General features: G+C 37.7%; 1 protein-coding gene across 2 annotated transcripts in view; it reads left to right on the top strand.

The window, feature by feature from the left end:
* The window catches only part of TACR1 (tachykinin receptor 1), a 187,909-nt gene that overhangs the window by 88,924 nt on the left and 72,772 nt on the right, over window positions 1-26,213 (top strand). For both annotated transcript variants that reach the window (XM_072402793.1, XM_072402792.1), the window contains exon 2: window positions 21,157-21,354. In XM_072402793.1, coding sequence (XP_072258894.1) covers window positions 21,157-21,354 — 198 coding nt within the window. The remainder of the gene's footprint in view (window positions 1-21,156; window positions 21,355-26,213) is intronic.

Raw genomic sequence — 26,213 nt, forward strand, 5'->3', positions numbered from 1 at the left:
TTGTGTCGTGAAACACAGCCCCCCCACTTCCCCAAGCCAGGGATTTGCACCGGGGACGTGGTACACGCCTCTGGCCGGTGCCTCTCCCCGGCTGGGTCCTTCTCCTGACCCGGTAGGGGGTGCGCCGACCAGAGCCACGGACCCCCAAAATCTTCTAGCGGACCACCAGTGGCGACTGCTGGACTAGGAAGCTTGTATGTCAGGTCTACTCTTACCATCATTGTCCTGTAGCTGTGTCATTATATCTCCTGACCAAATAATTTTATTGCTCATAGAATTTCTATTGCATTTCAGGGGGTCAAAGGGCCCCTTTTCAGGGGTTGGTACTGGTAATAAAAGTTTGTATTGCAATGATAACATTGGATGGAAATAAATCATATGATTACTCAAGATGCTGATTAGACTAATTAGCAGTTTGCTGGATCATTCAGGTTCTCCCATGATAGTCTATATACTCCAGTGTTGGAGAGTTTTATTTAATTGGACCTCATACCTTCTCCGGTTGGGAGGAGGAGGGTAAAAAACGTGTTTGATTTTGGCAAAACTCCAGATGAACTCCATCCCAAGAACTGCTTCTGTCCTCAGTGTGAAAACCCAATCCCAACCAGTTAGTAGTAGGTAGTAGGTAGAAATTACCATGTTTTCTCTTTTATTCTTGAAAACTCCTAGCCCATGTTGCAAGCCCTTTCATGCTGGCCTTACACTTGGTTTTCACCAAGCTCCAGGCCAAGACTTTAAAAAGTCAGTAATCATTTCATATTCTTTCCCCAATACAACAGCAGTTTATTCCAAAGAAAAATGTCAAATATTGAGATAAATTCAGTTCTATAGAATTCAACAGGGAACTCTTAGGATGGACGTTCTTTATGTAGAAAGCAATTGTGCAGTCATCTGCAGGGGACTTTGTGCCTCTGCCAAACCCTTGCTGCTGTCATGTATAATGTTACATCTGGCCATAATATGAGACAGAAGTACAGATGATTCCCCTGTAGAAAATATTATCATAAACAGAAAAAAATGTATAAAGGGCTATAAAACAGGAAATGATTTTGTAGGGCAGTTTAAAATATTAGGGTGCGTCAATATTTGAAATATAAAGGCATTGTAGGAAGTAGTAAGAGATTTTTGTTGAATATGATGATTTATATAATTGGGTTTATTACAGATGTTCATGGTTTGGTAGATACATAGTAGGAAAACTCTAAATACCTTTGTTTTATTCATTTTATAAGATCCAGGTATATATATATATATATATATATATAAATATGTATATATGTAAAATCCCAGGGTGTCAGATATTTATGTTTATATTTAAACTAAGAAACAATATGTTAATGTTTAGGGCAATGGTTCCCAAAGTTTGTCCGTTTGTTTTCTGGCACTTGGAGGACTATTTCTCTCACTAACTATTCCCTCTAATAACTCAAATATTGAGACACAATTCCTATCACTGGCAATAATGTGGAATTAATAATTCCACTGATATTAATGATGGCCATAATTAATTTGATGATTGATGGGTCATATTTCTCCCCATTCATGCCATCAATGTGGCCTTTTTCCTTCCACTAATATTGAAGATAATGCATACATCCATATTTTAATACCAATAGTGGGACACTAGTCTTCCAACTAACAGCAATTATGTGGAATAATTCCTCCCACTGACATCAGTGATGGCCTCAGTGACCTTTGATGGGGCACATTTCCTGCCACCAATGCCAAAATTAGGGCATTACTCATGCCAGTGATACTAATGATAAGGCAATCTTCCATATTTTAATACCATTGGTGAGTCAATATTCCTCCTGTGGGCAACAATTAGAATAATTCCTCTTATTGACATCAGTGATGGCCACAATTCTTCCCTCTGCTGACCTGTGATGGAGCACTTTACCTCCAGCCAATGCCAAAAATGGGGCTTTATTCCTCTGACAGATGGTAATGATAAAGGCCCTGTACCATATTTTAATACAAATGACGAGGCACAATTTCTCCACTTACACCAATATTGTGGAATAACTTCTCTCATTGACATTGATGATAACCACAATTACTCCCCTGGTGACCTTGGATGGGACATATTTAATCCCACTGATGTAAATGTTAGCGCACATTTTCTCCCACAGATACTAAAAATAGGATACTGTTTCATATTTAATGCCAGTTATGGGGCACTAATCCTCCCACGGACAGCAATAATGGGGATTTGTTACTTCTTCCACTGAGATATACATCTTTTTCTTCCTACTGTCCACCAGCATGACACATACCCCACTGGGCACAGTGTAGCCCTCCTATAGAGGGAGGGCAGTGAACTTGCCTACTTGTTTAGAAAGTTTCAGCGTAAGAAGAGAGAACACCAAAGAACAAAGTTTACTGCTTGTGTTTTGTCTCTCATTTGATGTTTGCTCTGTGGTCTGTGGATGGAAAGTTCTGATAAGACCATCTACAGCTCAGGTAACATGCAGCCACCTCCTTTTTTTTACTAGTTGTTATGCATGAACTGTGTAGTCTTTTTCTGTATGTATCATGCCTTGTGAATGTGAATTTCTTAAATTCTTGCAGCATATAACGGAAACAGCAGAGTCTATCAGTCACCTTGCACCTTTCACCTTCAGTAATGGAAGTTAAAGCTTTGTCATCTTCCTTGTAGATGTAATTCTTGTATAATATATTTGCTGACCATTTGGAGCCAACCTACATAATGAATTATATTGCAGCACATTATCAGTAGGGCAGCCATGGCCGGTGTGCATACTGTCAATGATGTACTGAAGCTATTAATAGAGATGTCTGCAGCTCCAGTCTGTGCCAAGTAAAGCTATAGCTAATTAAGATGTGGATAGACAAGGTTAGTGTTATGATTTCACTGCAGCTACATAAACCTTCAGTAAAACCTGTGTCGTGTTCATCCAGCTGAAAATCTATATTTGGATGCTGGAGTTTAGAGTATTTATGGAAATTAAACTACTAATAAATCCCCAAGTCAGATAAGAACTTAAGCAGTAAAACGATGCACTTAGTTGCATTAACTTGACATTAAGCTGCTGCTTTAAAGTGGAACTTTCATATAAAAAAAAAAACTTTCCAAAAGCCTACAATCCCTAATTTCATTCCACTATGTCCCATGCCATCCCAGCGTCTTTTGGACATTTTAGGAAAGCTCCTTCTTGGGCATGTGCAAAAGCAGCAGCCCACAACCTCCTGGGATATATACTGTATGTGTTCCAGGAGGCTGCAGGTTTCCCCTTCAGTGGGAAGGGTGGAAGGAGTGGGGTCCTCCCCCAAAAAAATATTTAAAAAAACGTGGTGAGATCTGCTTTAATATGAAAATAAACTATTGCTAGACCATGACCACCATTTGGAGGAACATAAGGTGCTTTAGTATTAGGCCCCGATAAAAAGAGCAATGCAGGAACTATTGGACATTGGAGAAAGGGGCCCTGGAAATTTCTAATGGTGGTCCGGTGCCAGACCATCAATTATCCCTGATACTGGTCGAAGCCCAGAATTTCATTGATCAGATAAGAAATCAAGGGAGAAGCTGAGTAGGGGGCATTTTCCCGGGCAGTACTAAAAAAAGTATGTTAGGTGGATAGCCAGTTACATCTCCAGTTACACATTAATCATAATAGGACCTACAGTCAGTGGGATATGGTCAGCATTATATACGTAGCTGTTTCCCAATCACACCTGCAATCACAATGTCCTCCACCACCAACTACCTTCACAGGTTTGAAATATCATGTGTTGGATTGCTAATGCGTGAGACTAGTAATACCATAAAAATACTTTGGTAACTAAAGAAATATATGCAGTTCACATAGAAAAATGAATTATCCTCTTGCAAGAGATATTTCACTTAGCTTAGTGAATGAGCTGAAACTCTGCTGACTTTATTGATCCAGTATGTGCAAAGAAACATTTTTAATGAATTCATTATGCAGTGTTCTCCCCAGAATTTTTTTTTAAGCTGCGTGGGAAGAAGATGTAGGCAGGTGGCAGTCCATGTATTTTGTCACTTAACTTTTCAATAACCACTGACCAATAGCAGGGTGATTCCTGAAAAGTGCTGGGTGGTGCGCCCAGCTAAAAGGGTCTGGGGAGAACACTGATTGCACAGTATTCATTGAAAGTGAATTTTCTACACATCCCTGTACATACTCTCGCAGCAAGAAAATGGTCAAGTGGAAGGTGGAAGTAACCTTCAAGGTATTTATTTTTAAAGAGGAGTTTGTTCTATTAAAGCAGAATCTAAAATGATTACATATATTATGTGAAAGTCAGATGTTATTTTTCCCTGTTCTGGAATGTACAACACATGTCATATGTATGGCTAATGAATAATTAGGAAACATTGTATTTAAAATTAATATATGGGCTCCTTTCTCTATGCTTCACCACTGTTTGTTCCTGTAGGATGTTTAAATGTAAAGGACAACTTTAATTATTTAGAGGTTGTAACTTTGACAAGCAGTCCAACTACACACTGACACTATGTTATGGGAATCTTCCACAATCCCATCCTGCTTCCCACTTTCTTTAACAAAGTTTACTCTGCTACACTAAAATTCACAGATTTTAGTGTAGCAGATATATACTATTATATGTTACGCTGAGAAGTCAATATATTGAAGCCACCTGCTTCATATCATGTGGGTTCTCCTTGTGCCATCAAAACAGCTCCGTACCATTGACCTATAGACTAGACAAGACTTCTGAAGATGTTCTTGGTTATCTGTCACCTAAAATTAAGGATATCCTTTAAGTTATACTACTAAAACCAGCATATGTTATTCTCATAGAGCATTCTGCTTCCATTTCCTTCCTGGGTAAACCATCCACATGATCTAAAAGTGATCTGTCCAGGGAACCTTCTTATGTTGTTCCATAGTCCACTTCTGGCACTTATATCCCCTTTGTGGTTGCTTTAGAGGTGGACCGTGTTCAGCATAGATAAAGTAAATGGTCTTACAATATTTTAGCCCTATACACAGCAATCTGCAATGCACTGGGTGTTTACCCAGTGATTTACCCAAATATACATTTATTATAGAAATTTATGCCAACGTAGCTTTTCTATGCTGTTAGACCAGGGCTAGACTTTCCACTTACACTTATGAGCCTTGGCTAAAAATTACCGGTTGTCCCTCCTTGGACCACTTCTGGTAACTTAACGTTGGCGTCCCAAAGAAACTGGTTTTCACATTCAGTGTTATTCACAGCACATTTAGGCAAATATATACTTTTCTGTCTGGATTAGTCTGTTTCTATACCAGAAAATATTGGGGCACATGAACACAGGACATGCACCGAAATGGGAAGACTTCTTAAAACATCAATGGAACTGCCACAGTGCCCATAGATACTGATGGTGACATATTTCATTGGCTTCAAACGATTTTTGAAGGATCAGAATGAATAGAGACTAGTTAGAAGGGCTAATTCTTTTTTTTTAACCTATTCATATGAAAAGAGTTCATATATGCCTAAAATGCATATTTTGATGTAGTTAATTTTTTGGCTAGTTTTTCTTTGCTATGGCTTTTTCGATCATTTAATATGTGTACAGCTGCCTTTTTTATGGTGCTCGGAGTTGGACAAGAGAAGAGACTAAAAAAAGTTAGGAGCAGTTTATTATACTACACCAAGTTACATTTCTGTATTCCTGGGTACAGGGACGTTTATTTACAGGGACGTATTTGTTTAGTTTAGCAGCGCAAAGTCAGTTATAGCCATACAATATCATCAGATGGTTTTACTTTCAAACCCAATTATTATAGAAAGAAAGATATTTAATAGTTTGTTTGTTTCTCAATCTCATATCTCTGTCCACATTATGTTTTAGCAGCTCCATGTGGCCCTCTTATAGAAACTTTAGCCCTCGCTTAATCCTGTGTGTGAAACTTGAAATTCCTAACATAAATATAATGCTTGGCTAAATATAACACATACCAAATAGTCACAGCCGGCTAAGAGGAAGCGAGCGGCTTTCCTTTGTATCACTTTCAATGGACAGGGTAATCGCCTATTTCCATGGCTGTATTTGCAGTAAACTGTGCGACACTGATTATATCATAACTAGAAATCTTGTTTAGCAATGTGCATTGAAGCCAATAATCCATTCAGATACTCTTTGGGTGGGGGCCTTAGTTCTTGTTGCCGTTATTATGTTAATGGATGGATGTGAAACTAATCCACAGATTATTCTCTGTTGTGTGATTGACCATATGCTATAGTAGTCATGCCAAATGAGTGCGAAACAATATTTGCCTCTAGGATACTTTAACAGTCACTGCCGATGGTATTGTCAGTCCTTAGCTTGGACATATATGCTGGGATCATGCTGGTAATGACACGTGTATTGGGATGTTTGAAAGCCATATACAATTATTTACAATCTTGCCTCAAATGGATTGATACGTTATAACAACCTTATCTGTCCTATCCAACTGATATCAGTACATCACATACACAGACTGAACTAAGGCAATTCTCATATGATAGGCAATTATTATATTAATGGGTCAATTCAGATCCAGTTTGCTGTGTATAGTGAATATAAGAAATGAGTAAATCATACAGATACAGCCAAATATACTTTTTAGGCTGTCTAGATCTGAAAAGCAGACCCTTTGTCTCTGAAAATTACATAAGGACTATTGAAGCAACATGGTATCTATATAAAAACTTCCTGCACCTATCATTCGAGCAGCACAGTCCTGCTCAAAGATCTTGTTCATTTTTTTCTTTTAAAACTGGATGTAAAATGCATTAGAAGATCTGTGCCATACATATGCAGGTGAACCGTACCATTGACCATAATGGCACAATACCCATGAATTTTGCATTCAACAATACATATTTACATACAGTACATTCAAAGTATAAATAGAGAATTTTGTAGCAATGCATATCTTTCTTTTATGTTCCTGACCTCCTTGATCATTGGGCAGTGAGAAGGCTGGAAAAAGGTTGTCACCTGCTTGTTCATGTAGTGTGAGGAATATGAGTAAATCACGAACATGAATGAACAAAATGATAAATAGCCGCAGTAAACAGAAAACATTTATGGAATAATGAGGACAACTCCATCCTCTTTTCTCACGTTTTGAAATTTGATTGATAGCATCTTCCTCCAACCTCCTTTAATGCGTTTTTCTTATGTCCCAGGAGGCAACTTTCCGGCCCCAGAAAGGTGGACCTCTATAATAATATTCTTCTACCAAAAGTGTTGTACCGCATTAAACAAGTCATTCAAACTTTAAATTATTGCATTCTATTACTTTATGGTGTGCATATCTAGGGGTGAGACATGGTGGAGCTGGTAGGTACTTTGCTGATAGGTGTCCTTCTGTCCCATTTCAATAAGTTAAGATAAGTATATCATAATACATATATGTAGCTCAGCTGGCATAAAACCTGTTAAGATTGCTTTTGTTTTTGGATTTCACACATTTTATTTTTATTGTAGCTTTGCTCTGTCCCACTTGTCCCATTGTCATATGTCCTCCTTTGGAGACCTGCAATATTAAAGCCTGTGCACTCTTTAGACAACAATAAAACACTAAGAAATGGCGGAGCCAGAGCTGCAATGGATGGTATTGTGATTTCCCTTTGTTAGAGCATACCAGAGAAACAATGCATTCTAACCCTAAAAGGATTGATTTTTCACATAAACTCGAGTGTCTGTTGACAGCCTCTGGTTTCTACCTTCAATTCACTGTACTGCCTTCGATTAAACAGAATGATAAACTTATCTTAATGACAGCTATCTGATTTCTCTCTTTAAATGGCTTTATTCTCTTCTTCTGTGCTTTCTGAAATTGCAGGTTTTGAGCTTAAGAAGAACAGTTGCTTTTGAATGAATCAATTATGTCAGAGTTGAAAAAAGAGTAACACGATGCGTAAAATAAGTGCGAGTTTATATGGGTCAAATATTGGCCATGAAGCTGCAGAAATTTCTGAATATGGAAAAAGGTGAATGTGATCTTAAAAGAAATTAGTCATATGGTGAAAGGACAACATTTTGGAGAGGAGAAGAAGCATAGGGGCTAGACAACAGAGAGGAAGAGAATAATGAAATTTGACAGTGATCAGATTTATATAATTTGCTCATTTGTGGGCTTTATTGATTGTGGGTCCTGATCAAAGTCAGTATGGGGGAATATCTCCATTTAGTTCCAATAGCCTAACATATTTCATGTTTATTGACCAATGGTGCAAATTTGAAAATCAACAAAGTGATTGCAAATATGGAACATATTGCACACATGCTTCACCAGCAATAAAATAAATGGTGCAGAACAAGGTTCTATTCAGACGTTACTTAGTATCAGCCATTTAGTCCATGCTTTTGTAAATGCCCCAAACCTGGTAATTTTCTACACATTTGGTGAACCTTCCTCCTAGTTAAGGAAGTATGAATAAAGGTCTGTTGAAAACTCTATATTTTACATAAAGTAATCACAACCCAACACCACTCGCATGACCTTTGCAACTGAGGGTATCAATAAATACCAGTTTGGGCTCTAAAGCGCACCAATCCAAGCCACTTAAAAACACCTAACACAACCAAAACTTAACTAAAGGTAAATCCAACAAGAAAAATGTAAATCCAAAAAGCAAAACTTATGCACTCAATGGAGTCTTTGTAAAAAAAAAGAAACATATTGAAGTCAATGGTGGGAGAATTCCGGTTAGTTTTAGTTTTTTATCCAAATTTTTGCTGTGGAATCTTGTTTTTTATTTCGGGTCGGGTCTACCTGAATTCGGGTCGAATTTGTAGACAACCCGAATTCGAACACCAACACTAATCCATACACCTGCTACCTCCTGGAATTATAGAACAGCCAAGGTACCCCCGTTAAATACCAAACAAGGATCCCCTGTACCACATAGTGGCCACTCTACCCCCCCTCCATTCATCTTTAAATATGTTCCTTACATATTCACTCTACCCCGCATTCTCTTTCTTTTTCTTTTTTTTTTTACATGTTCTTACACCGAAGATTACAAACAACATTTCTTGTTTTGCATTATTTACTTGTACTTGTATGATGCGTTACTTGTAGTAACGCATCATTGTACACACTTGAAACTTGTAACGTTCAATACTCTTCTTCAATAAAAACTATAAAACAAGAACAACTGAAGGAATGTAATTGATGTATGCCATCATGTTGGTAAGATATCTTCTTACTTTTTGTGCAGAGAAGAAGAGATTTTACCTTTCCTCACTCTAACCAAGATAAAAAAAGAAAAATATTGTGAAGCCGCACTTCATGCTCCGCTCACTCTCACCAGTTTCCCAGTAAATACACCCAAGGGTGAAATTAGAAGATTTTTAAAGCTCTTAAAATGATTAAATGTTTGAAACTTTCTCTGACTGACTTTCATTCCGAGTTTTAGTTTTGCTATTCGTAATCCAATCGTATCTTATGCTTTTTGTAATGCATTTGGACACATTTTTAATATATTATTATCAAACAAATCTCCCAGGACTGCTCAAAGAAAAAAATAAGATGCAGCAGGAAGCGTCTTTCATTGAATGATCAGATTGAATCGTGCGTAATATAACCATCATTAATATTCATAAAAATATTCAGTCGTTTGTATGTTTTATGACTTTGTAATAGGAATTATTATTTGTTTTCTTGCACTGTTATTGCGTCGACTCTCAGATGTATGCGTCTAATGGGAGATGCTCAGATTAAGCTTGCCTCATTGGGAGCTGTAGGCACCATGTGAGCATTTTATGGAAAACTGTTGTTAACGGTGTGTGCAGTTTCCTAAAGTGAGTAATTTAAATACATCCCATTAGAGACAATGGATGTTCCAAAAGCCTTTACCGCCATAGAACAAGATACTATATAGATAATTCTAATGCTGTTATTACTGTAATGCAAGCTTTACATGTTTAGATAAGACTTGATGAATTTAAAGTTTTGAAATGTATCAAGCAAAGTTTACTGACCCATAGGAAGCCAAAAGTGTATTGTCTTTTATGTTTTTATAATAGCTTTAATGGCATAGTCATGGAAGTCTGAAATTACTTAGATAAATTATCCTACTCATTCCTCAGTGAGGGGTGGATATTTGGGGAGCTTCAAGATTCCAAAGAGGCTCCCCACCCACAGACCCACACAAGACATGGGTTACATTGTGAGGATGAGGCCCTGTCCCTTAACTGTGGCCATTGCCAGAGTTGGGGGGCAAAATGGGATCTAGTTTTTCCCAAAAGGGAAGGAGGCTAAATGCTTCTGCCCTCTTTCTTCTTTTTCAAAACAGATTCAGAGGACTTTTGATGTATAGTAGAGGGGGGACACACTTGCTGCGCTATTCCCTATCTACGAAAGTCCTAAACTTATTAAAACGACTTTTTTATGGCTGCACAAATCTAGCTGGTCAACTGTAACAACATGATAGTTAGGGGTGAGCAATCAAAATTGTAAAATTCGATCCTGCGACAAATCAGGCCGTTCTCGCTTACCGAACATGTAAGCGAGAATGGCCTGTGTAAATTTGGCCGCCGAGATCAAATTTTTTTGGACTTGCAAGAGCAATCAGGGGAACGGTGTTCTCCCCTGATTGCTCTTGCAGCCCTGTAGTATGTGTTCTTGTATAAAGATTTTCTATCCAAGAACACAGGAGTTCCGCGGCTGTGCTCATCATGAATGAATGCAGCCGTGGGAAACCTCCTGTGTACAATCCCTGGCCACTAGAGGTTACATGAAGGCTAGTGCCCAGGGATCATGCACAGGAGGATTCCCACACCTGCATTCATGAATGCAGCAGCGGTACTCCTCCTGTAATGATTTCCTCGATCTTCTGATGGTTCCGCAAAATCCGTTTCGCGGATCCATTAGAAGTTCAAGGAAGTTTTCACGAGAATGTCAGAGGCATTCTCGCTCATCCCTAATGATAGTTCATGGGCTGTACAATGCTATGCTTGTCAAAGACAATTATAACATACAGCTCTATGCCAAATTCAATCGCTAAACGTTGGCGATGTTCGGCTTTATTCATTTCAGCCCAAATGATCAATGTTCCAGTCCAATTTGTCAAACTCGAAACTGAACAAGCCAACTCTCTAATTCTATCCTTGTTGCCCTTCACTACTAAAATTTCTAGTGTCAAGCTAATGTTGGGATGGTGACACCATCAATGTGACATGTGACAGTACTCAGGCCTAGTGATTGGCTGTTAGACCCAAGAACCCTCCAGTGAGAGTGAAGTCCAATGCTCTCCTATAACCTGATAATACAAACACACGCTTACATTCATATACATAGTTTTTGTAAGATTTCTTATTTAAGAATAGATAGCTTCACTTGCCAAAATAATGTATCCAAGTAAAAAGCAACAGGAAATTACTGAACATCAGCGCAGCCGAATGCATTCATCAACCCAAACATAAACACACAAGTTTCTCACAATCCCTAGACAAAGCATTGTAGACAAAACGCTTTTTTTAGCTTTGTAGTCTGGGGAAAATGTTAAATGCCCCCATTGGTAAGTATTACTAGTTAGGAGCTAGCTTTATAGTATTCATTTTTTTATCAATTGTCTGCTTTATTAGACATATAAATATTACAATGCCATGTAGTAAATTATTTCTTTAAATTTAAACAATCCCAAAATTCAGTTACTATTTGATGATTAAACCTCATAAAATAAACAAATCACTTCCTTTACTTCTTCCACTTGAGCTGAAAACTTCCCTTAATGTATTCCCCCCCTTCCTAGACACTGCAGATCCTAGTGGGAGGGTTTCAACCATTGAGGCAGTGCTGTCAATCTAGAAAGCAGTGGGCAGGACTGGGTGTGGCCAAATGAAAGCCACACCCCTTTAACATCCCATTAAGTAGGCGGAGCCTACATGAGACTGTCGGCTATGAATTTGGGAACAGTGCAGCATTGTTGCCATACATTTACAGGAAGCTACATTAGGAGGACTTTACTGGCAACAACGTATCTGTGGGACTTTGAAAAGGAGTCTTGGGGAAAACAGATTACAATGAATTGTTACACCTATTCTATATTTTATTTTAATGGGTGGCCATAGTTCATATACATAGGTTCATAAATTGTTCATTTTTAATGCTGTTCTCTTTAAATAGTTGAAAACACCTATTCTTGTTCATTACTGAAATAATTCTACCAGTCTCATTAATAAAAAAAGCCCCCAGTACTTAACAACCATTGCGATCTGTTCAGAGAGTGAACAGATGGCTGCAGGGTGGGAAATGTAAAAGCTGACCATCGGCTGGGGTGGGAGAGGCTTTCATATATCAGTGGTGAAGTTTTAAACATTCTTTCCGACCTTTTTAACACAGGGGAACCCCTTGAATTAACTTTCTGGTCTTAGGGATCCCCTGGTGTAATTACTTTATTTACATTAGTGTGGAGGTCATTGGGAAGAATGTCACCTTTACAGATACCCAAAAGATCATTGGTGCCAGGTAAACAGACCTGGGGGTCACAAATTGCTAATTTCTCTGGTTGAGGAACACTGGTGTAGAGGATAAAATCATTATATATAATAAATATATAAATTATTATATTTATATATTTAAAAGAAAGTTTTTTATGTCCTTTATGTTTACGTTAATACCCATTTCCAAGCACCAGACCTGGATTTGCTCCATAGCACTCCCATGTAAGCTCATTTTTGTGTTGGATGAGCTTTTGGTCACACAACAGTTAACTGTGTGCCCTGCAAAGTTAATTCTGCATCACCCGAGATTTCATTATGAATGTGTTTTGATATTGCTTTGATATAGTAGATATCCTGACTATTACAATACTTTCTGCTTCCTTTGCTTATGCAAATTCTGCCATGTACCACCCAGGTCCGGGTGGTAGGTTGCCATATTTGGTTACTCTTGCTTCTTGTTTACAGTGTTCATCATCATTTGTTACTAAGGTTTACTAAATTGGACCACACATATCATGAGGCATGTGTACTGCAGTGTTCCTAATTGAATGGTATTCGCACTGGAATATATTACATTTAGCTTGATATTATTCTAATGCGTAAAATAAACCTGTCATCACTAGAAAATGAGCAGCTACAGCTATCTGCAGTCTATGGTCAGATAACACTTACAATATTATAGGAAAAGTCAGGATTTGCATATAAATTCAATGGACATTATTCTTATGTCCCAGAATCTAATGGTTACTTGGAACTGCAGCTGATGATAAAGCTTCTACATTACTTACTTCATATGCTTATTTTGCAATGTGCAGGTTTATAATATTATAAATAATATTATATAATATTAGGGGAATTAGCAATGGATGAGCTTTTACCTGATTCAGCTTTGTGGTTTAGGGGGCTAAGCTAAATTTTTCTGGATTTTAATGCAAAATGAGGACCAAATAAATTTAAACAAAATGCACAGATTATTGCAGCTCCTTATAATACCATTAAAAGAATTGTGTTACATATTAAATACAATGCTTCCATAGTTCATGTACAGCAGCCTAAATCAGAGAAGTCAGTGGCAACACATGGAGCCAAATGGCTGTGCTGCAGTTCTTGGAGTGCTAATGGGACTAAAGAGAAGAAAAATAAAGATGAGCTGTGCACATAGGACTGGATGGACAGAAACACCAATGAGAAAAGGAAAGAAAAATCTCCAATGTTTGGATCTTATCAGCGTACTGAGCTGTTTGTCTTGGTTATGTTTTCAAGCTGCACAGCTAAATACACCTGTGAAATGCATAGTTTTTGTTTTATCCAATCTTGAGATATGCTAAGGGCGCGTTTTATTCCCACATTGAGCTTCAGCTTTCTGCCGTAGGGTTTACCACGATCCAAACCTCTACCATTCAAATAAATTTAAGAGTTCTAAGTCTTCTTACAAAGAGCATCCATTATTAATATTATTATTATTATTATTATTATTATTAATAAACAGTATTTATATAGCGCAAACATATTACGCAGCACTGTACATTAAATAGGGGTTGCACATGACCGACTTATACAGAGAGTGACACAGGAGGAGGAGAGGACCCTGCCCCGAAGAGCTTACAATCTAGTAGGTGGGGGAATTTACACACAATAGGATGGGAGATATGTAGTGGTGGGAAGTAGTGACGGTTTCAAAAGGCAGAAGATAGGTAGGCAAGTTTGGAAAAATAGGTTTTGAGTGCTCTTTTAAATGAGCAGAAAGTAGGAGCAAGCCGAATCGGACAAGGAAGACCATTCCAGAGAGTTGGGGCAGTTCGTATCCGTGCATGGATATGAGTGAGAGGTTATGAGTGAGGCAGTCATCAGTAGGTCATTGGAGGAGCAGAGAGAGTGGCTGAGGAAGTACTTTTTTTACCAGAAATGTAAGTGGGACAATAACTGTGGAGGGCACAGGAGCTTGAATTTGATTCTAAGGTGAAATGGAAGCCAGTGTAGAGATCTGCAAAGAGATGCAGCGGGAGAAGAGTGGTGGGAATCCATGTGAATGATACCACTTCATCAGTTCAGTAAAACAAGGGTGACCCCCTTAACCCAGTCTTTTGAATGGGCAGTGAAAAAACAAAAAATTGATGAGGTTATCGCTCACTTTTTAATGGCTTATTTTATTATTATTATACAGTATTTATAAAACGCCAACATAATATGCAGCGCTGTACAAAGTCCATAGTCATGTCACTAGCTGTCCCTCAAAGGGACTCACAATCTAATGTCCCTACCATAGTCATATGTCTTTAATACAGAATAAGGTCAATTTTGGGGGGAAGCCAATAAACCTAACTGCATGTTTTTGGACTGTGGGAGAAAACCAGAGTACCCAGAGGAAACCCACGCAAACACAGGGGGAACCTGCAAACTCCATGCAGATAGTGTCCTGGCCGAGATTCGAACCTTAGACCTAGCGCTGCAAGGCCAGAGTGCTAACCACTGAGACACCGTGTTCTCTTTTCCTGTAATTATGTCATTATAAACACATTTTTCTGCAGAACCTCTTTGCCCTTATTACACCATCATTCCAATAATTCCGTTGTGTGCTTTGGGAAGGAGATAGCCAAGCATCACTGAATGAAGTCGGACCTCTGTGGTCAACCCTAGTGGTCATTTTAACCTTGTGAACTGGTTGTTACACCAGTGACTTCATTATTTATTCTATTTTATAGGCTAATATTTACTGTAACGGCTTACTTTTAATCAATAGGGACTACAAGTTGAATAAGGGGATGGCTTGGGCTACAGAAGCAGCCATTTGTACACTGAATTATGCTTTGTTACAAAGATTGATGAAGAATAGAGCCTAAGCTTGATGGAACTTATTTATGGATACTGGATTCTAAGCATTAAGGAAAAAATCTAATTAATCCAATTTACATAATTACCCACCCTTAATTGAGATGATTGGTGGGAAAGATGTTTTCTGAATGGTAATGAATGTTTCATCCTATAAGCAGTGAATAGCATTGAACAATTAGTGATTACAAAAGGCAAGGAAAATATGTACTATTAGGGGACAGCTATTCCAACAGCTTACTTTTTGAATGTCTTTCATATAGATATGTACTGTATTTGTATATTTCCTCATTTAGTTTATATCATTATAAAGTAAATGACATGTTATATCATTGGCCAGGTTTGGTCATCTAATATCACATGAGCACTGTAAGTTTCTTTTATTTAAAAAATATCATTATCATTCTTTGGATTAGCCAAATATTTTTGACTTACAATTCCCATATGTACCCTTTTGTTCAGACCTCTTAATAAAATTCCTGAAAAAGCAGACTGGTTCTGCGAAACGCGTTAAATACAAAAAAAACTTACCGTATTTTTCGGACCATAAGACGCACTTTTTTTCCTCCTAAAGTGGGGGGAAAATCAGGGTGCGTCTTATGGTCCGAATGCAGAGGTACAGGGGCATTTTTTTTTCTTACCTGTGTCCCCACCGGTCCCCGGCTGCGCCGATCTCTGCCTCTGTCTGTGTTCCAGCGTGCGGCACTTGTGCCCGCCCACGAAGGCGGCGCCGATTGATTTGATGGATGCCGATCGGCGCCGCCTTCACCTATTTTACTACACTGGTACAATTTGGTTCAGAATATTTTTTTCTTGTTTTCCCTTCTCTGAAAACCTGGTGCGTCTTATAGTCCGGTGCGTCTAATGGTCCGAAAAATACGGTAAACTGAATGGTCCAAGTCCTCTGATTTATTTTCAACATCTAACTTGGGGCCTATATTTTCAATTAAGAGGACTTCCTGGTATAATTTGCCTCCTACCAATTGAATGGTCAATGATCTGCTTGATGAATTAATGTTGGTAATGATTTTTACCTATGCTTTGTAAAAATTACATTTTTAATTGTTTTGTGTGCACCCTGATGCCTTTAAAGTCTTTTTTTGTAAATGATTTACTGTATATTTATCAGGATGTGGCATCTTATTGGATTGTGATACCTTTGGATATCTTTCTCTTAATTGCATAATATCCTTGTTATGTAGTACAGTGCTCAACCCAGAAATTTTTTTAAGCCTGGTGGGAAGAAATTGTAGGTGGGTGGCAGCCCCTGTATTGTGACCAAACTCTTTAGTAACCACCCAAAAACAGCCGGGTGGGTGCAGAAAAGTGCCGGGTGGTGCACCCAGCTAAAAGGGCCTGGGGAGAACCCTATAGTACATAGGACAATTACACCTGAAGTGCCTCCTGAGGCACTACAATAGGTTCACTTCAATATCATTGTTTAATAAAATTTATATACAGTCAGGTATTCATTGTCCTTCCCTGTGTGTGCCATATTTATTCTGGTTGTTCTCTTGAGAAAAGATATTATGGAAGACCCAATATGGAAGTCCAAATTAAAAGGGGGAGGGGGACGGCCAGCACTTTCTTCTTTTCAATGTGCTTGGAATCAGTCCATAATAGGAGGGTTACAGACACCTTAAAAGATAAAAGCTTGTCGTGCCAAGGATTATTGTACCTAGGCCTATGTAGGGATCATGGAAAGTCAACAGCACAATGAATATCTAGCAATTTTTGACCCTAAGCTTTTACATAACCCTGTTTGGGAATGGCCAACCATAGATGGTATATACACTAGATAAAAAAAGATAGCTGTGATGTGTTCTTTAGTTGATAACTATACCCACTTTGTGTTGCATTTTGGTTAAAGTAGACTAGGATTTTAACATTAAATAGGTGGGTGGAAGACAGCAGCACTAGTTGGTATCCAAATTTTATGCAGTCTATCAATATAGTATATAAAAGCTATAACCCTCTTGCTGGGCTCTTGATCATTAGATTATATCTAATTAGATGAATGCTGGGAATATCAGCTTTCAGGAGCCAGTGATGTAAATGCACATTGTGAGTTTGTTTTCACCTTCTTAAATCCCTTCCTCATCTCCCTTCCACCCCTTCTGACTGACCTCTCTCTGATGCTCTGCTTCCCTTTGCTTCCACCTTCTTCCTTTATTAGGTCCATGCATGACATGGACACTTCCTGATGTTTGTCCAAGGAGCCTTTCAGCATCTATTAGAAGTAGACATCATTGCAATGATGGGGATCAGCAAGCATAGGTATTTCCAGGGCACTGGATCATCAGTCCCCCACATCTAAACAGGGTGCTGGCAAGGTACCTGGATTTCTGATTTAGGTAAGTATCTCTTTTTACAATGGGTTACAAAAACAAGGGTGGCAGGTTTACACATTAAAATTGAAAACTTTCCAAATTCCATAATGTTTCTGTAGATCATTATTAAATTGCAAATTCCTATAAACAACAGAGTGTGGCTGAGTCTTTTGAATTGTTGTTGTAGCATTGGCAGTGTTTATACATAACATACTAAGTGCGGTACATACCAAAATGACATACCAAAGTAATGTTCCGTGGAAGAATCTCCCATACATCATTCTATTTCTAGTTCTCACTAGCCAGTACCTGTGTTTTTGCCAAATCACTGTATGAATTGTACTTTTTTGGATCGTGAAAAACAGTCTGGTTTAAAGATGCTCTTTGATGAGGGGATCTAAGGCATCATGAAAGACTCTATCTTTAATAACCTTAGATAACCAACAAAGGTTGTCACTTAAACTCCAAACTTTCTGTAATAAATTTTGTAAATGTAAAATGTACTTTTAACTTCTTTCCACTAAGGTAGCCTTTGTGATCATTATTAAGGAAAACTTACTTGATCTAGAGATATTTGGAGGCTGCCATTGGTGACTTCCATTGGTGACACTGGTAACTTGAAAAATCTGTTTCGCTGTTTCTTTCTTTAATACTTTCTGTGTCACTGATATAGAACAAGCATACAAATCAGAATAGTCTTAGAAAAGAGAAACTAAGAAAGAAAGAAAAATCTAATCTGCATACAAGTTCTGGGTAGTGAATTTGGTGTAATGGTGTAGTTTGGATTGGCCCAAGTTTCTCACATTCAGTTTTAATAGAACCATATGTCATAAAATTATTTAATAGAACCAAACAAACCTGTCACTTGAGCTAACTGAGCTTAGCTCATTCCCTGTGCACTGAGCCTGGGAACCATAGACTAATGTAAAAATCAATCTTTTATGCTTCTTGTCAAAGTAAAGTAGGTAGGAGGTTTTTATGGATGATCTCTCTTACTTAGTAAATGATAGAAACCTTCACTAAGAGAATATTGAAGCTGTCATTGCTGACCTTCCTTACTAAAATGGTAACTGCCTCACTGTCATGTTGATCCATAATGACTTTAATCAATATTGATTACTCAAATTTGCTTTTGTTTGAGCTTTGAACAGGCAAATGTTCAGTTTTGGAATACCAGGAGTTGACCCACAATAGGCTTTTAGCCTTTTAAATCCAGTAGGCAACATTACTTCCAACCCCCATCAGTCAATAGGAATATTTCCTATGTCTTACCATGACAACATGCTTACACGCCCAGATTTTAAATTCATTGTGAGCCTATAATCAATAAAAGGCCTGGGATGTAGACTCCGGCGGTGTACCTGTAAGCCCGTTACTGTACGCACCTGGCATCGGCTGCTTGGCACAATGCCGACTTTGGTTCAGCTAACACAAAACTGAACATTGCCCTCTTTTCCAAGCTCAGACTATACAGAAGCATTTATCTATAGTGACGCTATTGGATAGACATGACAGCAAAGCATCTAACCTTTTTTTGGGGAAGGTGTGTGGGGGGGATGAGCAATGACAGATTCATCTGACACAATCTCATAGTGCATTGGTGCAGTTTCTAATATTTACTGGAGTTAACTCACTTAGGCATTGTAAACTTCTTAATTTCTCCCCCGGGAATTTAGAGGTTGAAATTACATCAGCATAATATTTGGCTGTCAACCATATTGGCAATTCATTTAATTAGCAAAGATTGCTGAGTAAAAAACAGTAGACTTTATCACCCAGAAAGTATGGCCTAGAAAACTGTCTACACTAAATTGCCAACATCTGGTTACTTTGAGTTACTGTACATCGTGTTGTCGTGCTGTCGTTCATGGTAAACATTCTAAAGAGGGCCAAGAGTCAGTAACCATTCTTGTGCCAAAATGATTCCCTATACGAAGAGGGGGTGCTTGTAATGTAAAGAAAGATTTCAATACACCCTATCAGTGATATGCCGTGGCTGGTCATGACCCATTCTTTTGTTCAATTCTTAAGTTAATGCTTTCTTTAGCACCAGAAATAAGAGTTTCACATATGTGTTGTGCATTCATGTAGGAGTTCAATGAGCTCAAGGCTAGGATGACCTAGGGATTGAGCAAGAGCAGCAATACATATTATTTCTGCATCTTCACAAGATATCACCTACATTTGCCAACAGAAAATGTCAGTGGGGTGTCACCTTCAGTACAGGTGTTCTTTAAGTAAAGTAGTTTAAAGAGCAGTGATGATGTCTGAAACACAAGAATCATCCAAACCTCAAATCAGGTTTCACTTTACATGGAGCTGTTTAGAGATAATGTTTGGACTCATTCATTAAAGCTTTTTAAGAATGGAGAGACTCCAGCAAACCCAGAATGGATCTGGTTAAGCATTAAAAACATTTGCAATTGAAAGTGGATCTGTCAATAAAATTAAAAATTAACACTTGCCTTTACTTCTGTAGATCCCTTGATTCCTCCATAGCTGGCCTTGATTTGGTCCCGCCGTCCGGCATTCTTTCTTCGTCCCGGCGCTGATGAATCAGCAGGCACTGCCATCTTCTTCCTTCATTTTTCAGCTTCTGCTTATGTCACCCTATTTCATACTGCACATAGATCGGATTACTTATTGTTCTGTAAATGTAAAAAGAGTGCCGTGGGATCCGCTTTTTTTTTCATTGCGGGCAAAAGCCCCATTGGAGCAGGAGCAGCCCAAAGCCTCTGAGCTCCCATTCATTCAGTCTTTACCACCATTATTTAGGGGAAAAAACAAACACATTTTGATCTATAAAAAAAGGTTATCTGCTCCTAAATAAAGTAAAAATTGTGGTGATAGGTCCTCTTTATTACAAATGATTTTTTTTTTAAAAATCCATTCCAGGTTTGCTGGATCATTCATATTCTCCCATGATAGTCTATCTTCTGCAGTCTTGGAGAGCTTTAATACATCAGGCCCATTGCATGGCCACTTATCATTGCTCTTTGCATTGCTTTACAAAATAACCCCATGTGTCTATCCAGAACTGATCTTTCAGCCCACGTAAAAGCTACAGCGCTCCTGGTGAAGACAATAGTAAACAGACTATTCCATGTGACTGTGTAAATTTTGGAACTAAATAGTCAGAAACACAAATCATTAGCAGGAAAAATAACCCCCTTATATGTACAGTATTTCATTAGTTTATTTAGCTGTGCACCTGTCAGTATTACAGGAACTAAGGCTTAAAAAAAGGAAGTCAAGTTCATTCATTGGCATAATTCCAATTAGCGCTGGATCCAATCATAGCATTGCATTTCTGTTTTATTTGGATTATACTATGTAAACTTGATTGAACATTTAGATGATTGCACACCTGCTTAGTTTGGCCAACAAGGAGACTGTTTGAATATGTTGACAATAAGGTTTACAAAAGCTGTGAAATCTATCTGTTATGTATATATCCATGACCAGCAATCTGTCCCTAAATGTTTTAGCAAAGAATAATAAAAAATCATATATTATGATAGTTTCACTTACCTTCCTATTTGTTTCTTCCAGGTATATGGCCATTATCCACCCTCTGAAGCCAAGACTATCTGCCACCGCCACCAAGATAGTCATCTGCGTCATCTGGAGCTTTTCCTTCTGCATGGCCTTTCCTCTGGGATATTACGCAGATGTCTACCCTATGAGGGGACGAGATATTTGCTATCTCAACTGGCCTGAATCTGAAGTGAACAGGAAGTATGAACAAGTGTGAGTATGCAGGTGGCCCTGATAATTGGGTTCCATCTATAAAATGAATGTTGAGGACCTTCAAGCTAGTGGATAGCATGATTGAATATGGGTTCTTATGTCTACTCTGATGCTCTTTGGTTATCCTTGGTCCAATGCCAAATCCAGGAGGAGAGGTCTCAGCTATCCCTGTGGTTAGAAATGTTCCTTAGAAGAAAGATTTTTGGGTTTCATAGTTGCAGATATATATCTTCTTTTAGGTAAAAATATGGTTCTTATTGGATTCCAAATGGTGCGCGTCCCACCGCAGCAATGGTGTGTTGTGTTGCTATAAAAACTTTGATTTATGGATTCCTTATGTTGTGTTGCTATCAGTACAGCATTTATTTTTTTTATTTTCTTTTGGGCCTGATTTATTAAAGCTCACCGAGGCTAGGGAAGATACACTTTCATCAGTGAAGCTGGGGATCCAGCAAACCTGGAATGGATCTAGCCCAGGATTCAAAACCTTTGATAGCATATAATTGTTTTCAGGTTTGCTGGGTCACCCAATTTCACTGATAAAAGTGTATCCTTTAATAAATCTTTAATAAATCAGGCCCATTGTGTTCTATTGGTTTCCTATTCAAATGGGTTGTCTAAACCTAACCCGCATCCATAGGTCATTAAAATGTGAATCGGCCTGCTTTAAAATAAAACAGCCACAATTATTTCTTACCTCAATTCTTTATACCTGTTGCCATTTCCTTTCTGCAAACACAATTTTGTATTCAGAAACCTCACCGCATTCAAAGCACCTTATCACATACTCCTTTATTACATGGATTATAAAGCATAAAGCATCAATGAAATGTTTGTGAATTCAACTTCACCAGCAAAGACAGCCAAAGTATTGCAGGTTCCCTATGAATACATTATAAATCAAACAAAATGTCAGTAAACAGTGAATTGCTAGTTGGTCAAGCTGTTTTCTTTCTACCCACAATCCATTGCAAGAGATAAAATCAATATGTTATGGCTCTTCCAATATTGATATAGCATTTATTGCCAGGTGTTATAGCTAAGTAACATTTTCCAAGTTTGTGTTATTCCAGAAGGCGTGGTGATAGCAAGTCTTAATGTGCCCAAGTTCTATCAATCATTCATTTGAGTTCTTTCTTCTAATGTCTTATGTGTGAGAATAAAAAAAATCACCAATTGGTGAGATTGTTATTAAGTCCTCGCTCTCTGCTCTTCCACAATACCCTTATCTGCAATTATCTGCTGGCCTCTCTCACCATGCTTCTAAGGAGAGGGATCCTGTCCAAGCATGCATCTTTACTAATGGCTCATTGAAAGGCAGGTTTGCTTATTGCTTTGAGATATTAAAGCAATAAATTACATTTCCTTCCCATTTATTTGTCATCCAGCATCCACAAGTCTGTTTCCAGAGACAGACCGGCATTGCGGAGCATGGGCCTCATAAATGTCACATTTATACTGGATATAGTTTGTGAAAGCACAGATTTTTTTTATATATTCCAGGCTGCATAGACGATGTAGTATTCAGGACAAGAACTAACCTATAGCTACAACTCAGTGATGGAAAAAAACTTCACTGTCAAAAATAAATCCGAAAATGTCAGTTCACTGTAATTTTTGTTGAGCAGCTTGGTTTGCAAGTAAATGTGGATACAAATGTTAATAAAAATATATGAGTCTGGAGAAGGAATTATTATAATAAAATTGTCAGTACAAATATTAACTGAACAGTTATCATAATACAGCTTATTTTGGGTTATAATTAATTAAACTTTATTTTATGCTAAAAAAAAAATATGTGTATGGTGCCACATCCAACTAAATTATAATTATTTATTTTATCTGATTATAAGGGATAAGGCTTTATAAGAGATTGATGACAAACTAATATACTGTATAGCTATTTTCACATCACAACCTACTAAATTATAAATATGTGTGTTTTTTTCTTTTTGTGGTATACCAAATTATACAGAATAAGCCTAGATTTCTGACCTGAAAATGCCATTAGAAAAAGATTCTTGGTTTATACTTCATACTACGGGGTGGTGTTAAGCCCTCATATAAAGTGCATAACAAACTCTTAGACATTATTACAGTTTATTACACATTTTATATGAAGACATAGCTTCGTTCACTGGTAAGCAAGGTCATTGATTAGAAAGTGGCCCATCATAACTAACTCAAAAGAAAAAATATTTAAACCTGTAAAAAAGGAAGTGGGGGCTATAAAAGATTCAGCCCATGTGATTTTAATTTCTTTCTCCCTTCAAAGGTTTTTTAAAAAATAACATACCATGGATGTATTGTTTCACAATAATTTAATTTGGCATTTTTGTTGGGTTCTGTTTTGATTGTTAGCAGTGACAAATGCATTTTGTGAGCCACACTGAAGTCAATGAACTTTTCCTGCGTTTTTCAGTTAAAAGTAGGTATCATAGTTTATATTCTCTTTATATTCCCTTTCTCAGTTTATATTCAGATATCTCCTTAACCAAACCTATCTGTTGTAATGGTAGTGACCGCTGGATTTGATGCCCTAGGCTTAAACTCGAGCCAATGCAGTTTTCCTGTTATTTCAAGTAAAAGTTGATACGTCTGTTTATATTTGAATCAGTTTATATTTGAGTATCTACTCAACCCAATATGTCCTTGTAATGGGCATTCATGGGACTTCAAGAGAGAAATGTGCAAAAAAACAGAAATAATGTAGAAGATGATATGCCAGTAAGGATGCCAAACTGAATTTGGCTTGACATCAGGACAGTTATGGATCAGTGAGAACAGGGACATCCTTAGCAAAATACTTTATAACTTCTGTCCTGCCAGTGTTGGACTAACATACCAAAAAAACGTGTTGTTGCCAAAACTACAGAAAAAAAGCCTATTATTAAGATTTAAATAATTCAGAATGGGATACTGCTCCTTTGTGTACTCCAAGCTAATTGTAAAAGAAACAAATCGATTTCACAGCTGCCGAAGCACGCTGAGACGGTCCATGAAAATTGTAGTATTTAGCAACACCTTGTACAGCTTTAAGACATCCCCAAGCATGTCATTGAAAGGATTTGGGTATGCTACCCTAAAGACTCATTAAAGGACCCTCTATCCTCTCTACTGTTTTTTTTTTCTATTGGCACATGCCCCCTTTGGCACTGCCCAGCTTTCCATGCCTTTTCTGCAGCATTTTGCCTGTTAGCCTCTAAAAAAATAAGGAATTAAATTGAACAAAACAAATCACCCTTGTATTGCAGACAATCATAAAATGATACAGTTTAAACAGTGCTTATTCATACATGTATGCACTCATTTGGACCTTAATCAGTTAGATCCGATATGATATTTCTAGACAAAGATCACCTACTTTGTTGCTTTCATGTAACCGATAAGTACAGTGTGGTTAAACTATCGGTGTATGCGAAGACATGGATGCAGCATAATCCCCTTGTTGAAAAGAAAAATCTTAAAGTATGATTTACAAAAAACATAGGAATAGTACCCAAACTCAATAATAAGTACTTTCTCTTACATATAGAGACTCATATATACAGAGAAGCCCTACTTACCTACAATTCAGGCCACCTTTTTGAATGTGTTCCTATCTTTGGAAAATGTAAGTGTTCTTAACTATATCATTCATATGGTAAAGTAACACTAAACTCTCATTTACTGAGTTACAATATTATATTTTATACCCATTATATTTTATACATTGTTATTTGCAATACTACTATTATCTATTGTGGAAATTGGTTTACTTAGACATGCATGTGAATACATGCATTATGTTCTTTAACAGGTATAATATCCACATTAGAACCATTTTTGTATATTATTGGAAAGTGTAACAGTACACTAACTTATTCTTCTGTTTTACAAATATATTTAGACTGTATGCAAAAAAGCGCACAGCTACCCCTGAGGAAGCCGTTAAAAAGGGCGAAACGCGACGGGTAAATACGCTGTGCATAAGAACGCATCCATGTCTTCGCTTACACTGATCGCTTGACCACACTGTACTTCTCGGTAACATGAAAGCAACAAAGTAGGTGATCTTTGTCTAGAGATATCATATCGGATCCAACTGATTAAGGTCCAAATGAATGCATACATGTATGTATAAGCACTGTTTAAACTGTATCATTTTATGATTGTCTGCAATACAAATTTGAAATTTTGCCAAAAAAACCCTTCTTGTCATTTTGTCTTTTAAATAGTTAAATCCAGGGTTAGCAAATATCCCAATAAAGGGAACACTACTTTAAAAAAATTACACTTCACTAGTACTCCTTCTAGCTTGGTCCCGAATCTAACACAGATCTCCCCTTTATTAAAATTTGATATAAAGTTCAGTTTAGCTGATCTTTGATCAGGATTCATTGCACCTTTGGTAAACTGGACCCTTAGAACATGTTACAGATGTTTTTGGAGACTAAGACCTACTACAAGAGATGGTAAGCCTGGGAACATGTTATGCCAGAGTGCTAGATGTTATACAAGGGATGCATGTTGGGCGTCTGAGACATAAATCCCCTTCCCCAAATCTGGGGAATAGCAAATGAATTTTAAGAAATCCATTTCAGGTTTGCTGGATCACCCAGCTTCACTGATGAAACAGTACCCTCTCCAGCCTTGGAGAGCTTTAATAAATCAGGCCCTATGGGACAACCATGATTCAGCCAAAATTTGTCAAGGTGGACTGACCTGTTTTTACTTCTGATCTTATTTCTAAACAGATAGAATAAGTTCAACTGATCATGAGCTGCCGTGTTTAAGTTTCTGATTACATATGGTCAGAGTGAATGTGTTGGTAATTGTTGATATAGTCATTCGTTTGAGTGATCAATCAAATATGAATC

The sequence above is a fragment of the Pyxicephalus adspersus genome, chromosome 2 (genome assembly GCF_032062135.1).
Source record: "Pyxicephalus adspersus chromosome 2, UCB_Pads_2.0, whole genome shotgun sequence".
Classification (NCBI taxonomy): Eukaryota; Metazoa; Chordata; class Amphibia; order Anura; family Pyxicephalidae; genus Pyxicephalus; species Pyxicephalus adspersus.